The 4,099-nt window shown below is 40.9% G+C and overlaps 1 protein-coding gene across 2 annotated transcripts; it reads right to left on the bottom strand.

Annotated features, from left to right (window-relative positions):
• Window positions 1-1,750: 1,750 nt before the first annotated feature.
• Window positions 1,751-3,558, bottom strand: LOC107142486 (N-lysine methyltransferase SMYD2). 2 transcript variants are annotated; one of them, XM_015485941.2, is made up of 2 exons: window positions 3,219-3,558; window positions 1,751-3,154 (listed from the first exon to the last, which is right to left on the bottom strand). In XM_015485941.2, exon 2 carries the CDS (start codon window positions 3,137-3,139, stop codon window positions 2,090-2,092), a length of 1,050 nt encoding a protein of 349 aa, XP_015341427.1. In that variant the 5' UTR covers window positions 3,140-3,154; window positions 3,219-3,558; the 3' UTR covers window positions 1,751-2,089. The 2 variants fall into 2 exon arrangements, with proteins under 2 accessions (XP_015341427.1, XP_015341426.1); XM_015485940.2 differs by having other exon boundaries at window positions 1,751-3,558.
• Between the last annotated feature and the right edge of the window lie 541 nt (window positions 3,559-4,099).

Here is a 4,099-nt window from a genome sequence, read left to right as displayed (position 1 = left end):
CTTTCCCCATACTGCCTTTCTAATTATATTCAGATTAGTCTCATATTTGAACAGTCTTTGGAGCCTCAGAGTATATGCATAGAGTATGAATTTATTAAGATATTTCTCTTTTTGGTACTGAGTATTAAAGCCAGGGTCAGTTTACTGCTGAGCTACACACAGGGTCCTTTTAACTTTTTATTTTGAGACAGGGTCTCATTAAGTTGTGAAGGTCTCGCTGTGTTGTCTCAGCTGGCCTTGAATTTGTGATTCTTCTACCTTGGCCTCCTGAATCACTGGGATTACAGATGTGCACCACTGCTGCTGGCCTAGAGTATTCATCTACTTTTAATTTATTTAGCTTTACTGTGAAAACACCCCCCGCAAGAGGGTGGAATAATAATAATCAATAGTTACAGTGTATTAGGCATGCTATGTTAAGTATTTTGAAAAAGTACTACAGTATTTGAAGTAAAAAATATTTCAACCCAATAAGTGACAAGTAATCTGGTAAAAGAAGCAGTATTTTAATAGAAGCACTGCACATCGTGTAAGTCGGTGTTAGCAGGAAAAGCAATCTGCTAGACATATGGAAGACCATGTTTAGGCACTGAAGAATTGATGTGAAAGATTAAGTTTGGCTGAACAAACAGCTTGAAGTAAAGTGGGTAAACTTTGAATGAAGAAGAGGAAAAGCCTTGGGTTGTATCACCACAAATACAATAAATTCAGCAGAAGGAAAATGTATTGTGTCTTTCCTACATGAATGGTAACAAGTAACAAGTTTAGTGGACTGATTTTCCATATTCTATAGATATAGACTTTGGAAAATCTTTTAAAAATGAGCAAAAAAAGTGAAACAGGCCAAACAGAATGAGTCAGAAATGTAGAAAGCACGGAGGTACAAAGAAAGGTAGCATGAATTAAGTAATAATGACAACGGAGAACCAAAGACAAGCCTAGAAGAAAAGAGAAGTTATCAATACACTGTGTTGGTTGACTCATTCATTCATTAAGAGATACTGATGGATAGATGAATGGATTAAGAAATTGTTTTATACACACACACACACACACACACAAAATGGAGTTCTACTCAGCCATTAAAAAGAATAAAATTATAGTATTTGCTGGTAAATGGATAGAAATCGAGAATTTCATGCTAAGTGAAATAGTTACACTTAGAAAGTTTGAATGTTTTTTTGCATGTGCAGAAACTAGAGTAATAAAAAGAATAGGAGAGGGAAGGATAAGATAACATAAAGAACCAATTTAATACAAATTAGTAAAGGATTGAAAGGAAGCATATTAGAGAAAGGAGAATGGGAGAGGGGAGGGAGAAAGGGAGAGGAGAGTGGAAAGAAGAGAAAATGAACTGAAATGGATTTCCATGTATACATGAGTATGTCAGGATGAATACTACTCTGTATAACCATAAAGTTCTAATAAAAAAGAGTGAGATTGATTGAATAATAATCCTAATGCTGGTAATGAAATGGTGGGCAGAAATAGAGATGGTTCACAATGCCATAGAGTATGGAAGCAAGCAGCAGACAAAGACATTAATTATATATTCATGTAAATATTATGCTGGAATTAATGCCAGAAAGACAGAGCATGTAAAAATGAATAGCAAAGACACTTTACATAATTAAAGTGTCATATAAGATTTCTCTGATGAAATAAATCATTGAACTGGTGTTACAAAGATGAACAAATACTTACCAGTTGTGTGTATATATGAAAGGAAGATTTTTTATTTATTTATTTATTTTTTCGAGTACTCTATCTTTATTCTTTTACATCAGTCAAATTTGTTCAGGATGTTACAATAGGCATGAAGGCAAAAATAAATGCATTTTTAAAAACTCGGTGTGTCCACAGTATATATTATATGAAACCATGCCATTACCTCTTAGAAAAAAGAAAGCATTCAAAATTAATATTATGGTGAACTATCAAGAACACCCTCAAAGTATGGCATGTGCAAGGTTGAAGTGCAAGAAGTGTTCTCATTCCAATTAGTTTATAGAAATGCTGGAGTGGTGCATAAGATCTGAAATATTCAAATCCTTTAAGGTTTCTGAATGAAAACTGAAATGATGCAATTTCAGTGGCTTTCAATTTCTTGTTTTATCTCAGAAATATATGGATGATCTTTGCCATGAGCTACTTCCATGATTGCAATGGCCTTCTTCAGGGCTTTCTCTCCGGCAGCTTTGTTTTCCAGGCCCATGTACAGTCTTCCCAGCTTCAACCACATGGAGGCCACGTTGAGGGAGTACAAGGGATAGTGCTTACTGTAGGGCTTAATGATCTTCTGACCGTATCTCAGGGCTCCTTCCCAGTCCTGCATGTACAAGCAGACCCCCATGGCCTGGTACATCATGTGCAACATATATACATTACTATCCTCAAACACCGAGCTCATCTTCTCCTGGCTGAGCTCGCAGATCTCCAGCAGCTCACTAGGGGATTTGTAGTGCTTGGCCCTCCGGAATTCCTCAATGACGTTGCGCGCATATCTGACCATGTCACGGATGGCTTCTGCTTTTGGGGGGTCGCTGAGCTTGCGGATTTCCACCTTGGCTGTATCCTTGTCTTTTGTGGTGCACTCCTGGCACTCACAGGTAAAAAAGTAAGAATCTCTCAGCCGATCATTTCTGTCTTCTGTTGGGTACAGGAGGTCGATATAGCTGGTAAATACCTCTTCTCCAGGACTGATTTCCTGTACAGCTCTTACTTCCGCCAGGGTCCCCTTGTAGGTCACAATGACATTGGGGCAACAGCTATGATTCATCAACGCAACATCAGGAAATATCGCAGATCCCAAATGAGAAAGCTCTTCATCTTCAATTGTGAAGCCATTACAGTTAACCTGTGCAAAGAGTACTACGAGGCTGCTGTGGTCAGGGAACTCGAGGTGCTTGGAGTAGAACTGATGGAGAGCAGCAATGTCACTCTGAATCAAATCCTTCTTCTCATTGTCTAGCTTATCCAGATGTGATTCAAACTCCTTCACAGCTAACAGTTTCTCTGAAGGTGTTCTCTCTGGGTGGATTTTCTGTTTGGCCAGAATCCTCGCTGTTAGCCTCACAGTCTCTGAAGGACTCCAGTTTCCCCCAAAAACAACCATGGGAGAACACTCCAGCTTGTGCATGGGCCAATCTTCTTTCTGACACTCCACATTGCAGTAAAATGCCTGCTTGCATCTTCCACATTTCGACAATCCTTCTTTCCTGGCGAAGCAGTACTCGCAGTGGTTGCCCGGCTCATTGACCGTGAGCACGTAGGCGTAAGCCGGGCAGGAGAAGAGCAAGTCCCCCACCTGGAAGGGCTGCAGGGCCCGCAGCCCCCTGCCCTTACCCGGGCTGCAGAACCGCTCCAGGCCGCCGTGGCCCTCGGCCCTCATGGTGGCAGCAGGCGGGCGGGCGCGCGCGAAGGGGCGCCGGCGCCGCTGTGCCCGGGCTGCGGCTCCCCGCGAGCTGTTATTGGAGACGCGTCACCCTGAGCTGCGGGGGACGGGGTGGGAAGCCGCCCGAGACGCCACGGCCGCCCGCGCCCCGGAAGGGACGGAAAGGAAGATTTTTTAGAACTGGGACTAGCATGTGCAAAAGCCCTGCGGGAGCAGACGATATGATGTGGCTAAACAACTGGAAGAAGGCTTTGAAGCAAAGAGAATAAGTAGATTTCATTTAAAGCTGAGTGACTATAACAGAGTGAGATAAGGGTCAAATTAGGTCGAACTTCATACTATTTTTGTTAATTTCACAATCATATAACATCTGAAGCAGACACAAAATCGAGCTTTTGTTTGTACATATTTATCCCTTAGTAAGTGTTATTTGGCATTTTTATCCATTTCCATACAGGAACTATGTCATCTGATACATTGTACCAACACCAAGGAACACATAAGTAATGCAGTGAGAAAGGATATGAATTCCCTATTGCATAGTAACAAAACCAGAATATCCACTATGCTGACCAGAGAGCCTTCTTAGTATATAAATGCCAATATGAAAGAATAACATTTAGTGCTGTCATACCATTTTTCTAGGTTCTTGCTTTCTTTGAGTTTATTTTCTTTTTGAAAAATAGTAAACTGCTTCAGTGTTTA

Source organism: Marmota marmota, unplaced genomic scaffold (assembly GCF_001458135.2).
Source record: "Marmota marmota marmota unplaced genomic scaffold, marMar, whole genome shotgun sequence".
In the NCBI taxonomy this organism is placed as follows: Eukaryota; Metazoa; Chordata; class Mammalia; order Rodentia; family Sciuridae; genus Marmota; species Marmota marmota.
The sequence above is the reverse complement of the archived record's forward strand: the minus strand, read 5'-3'. Positions and strand labels throughout refer to the sequence as shown.

What these genes read in the sequence shown, in the direction of transcription:
- LOC107142486 (XM_015485940.2), bottom strand. Translation starts at nt 3,391, where the DNA reads ATGAGGGCCGAGGGCCACGGCGGCCTGGAGCGGTTCTGCAGCCCGGGT.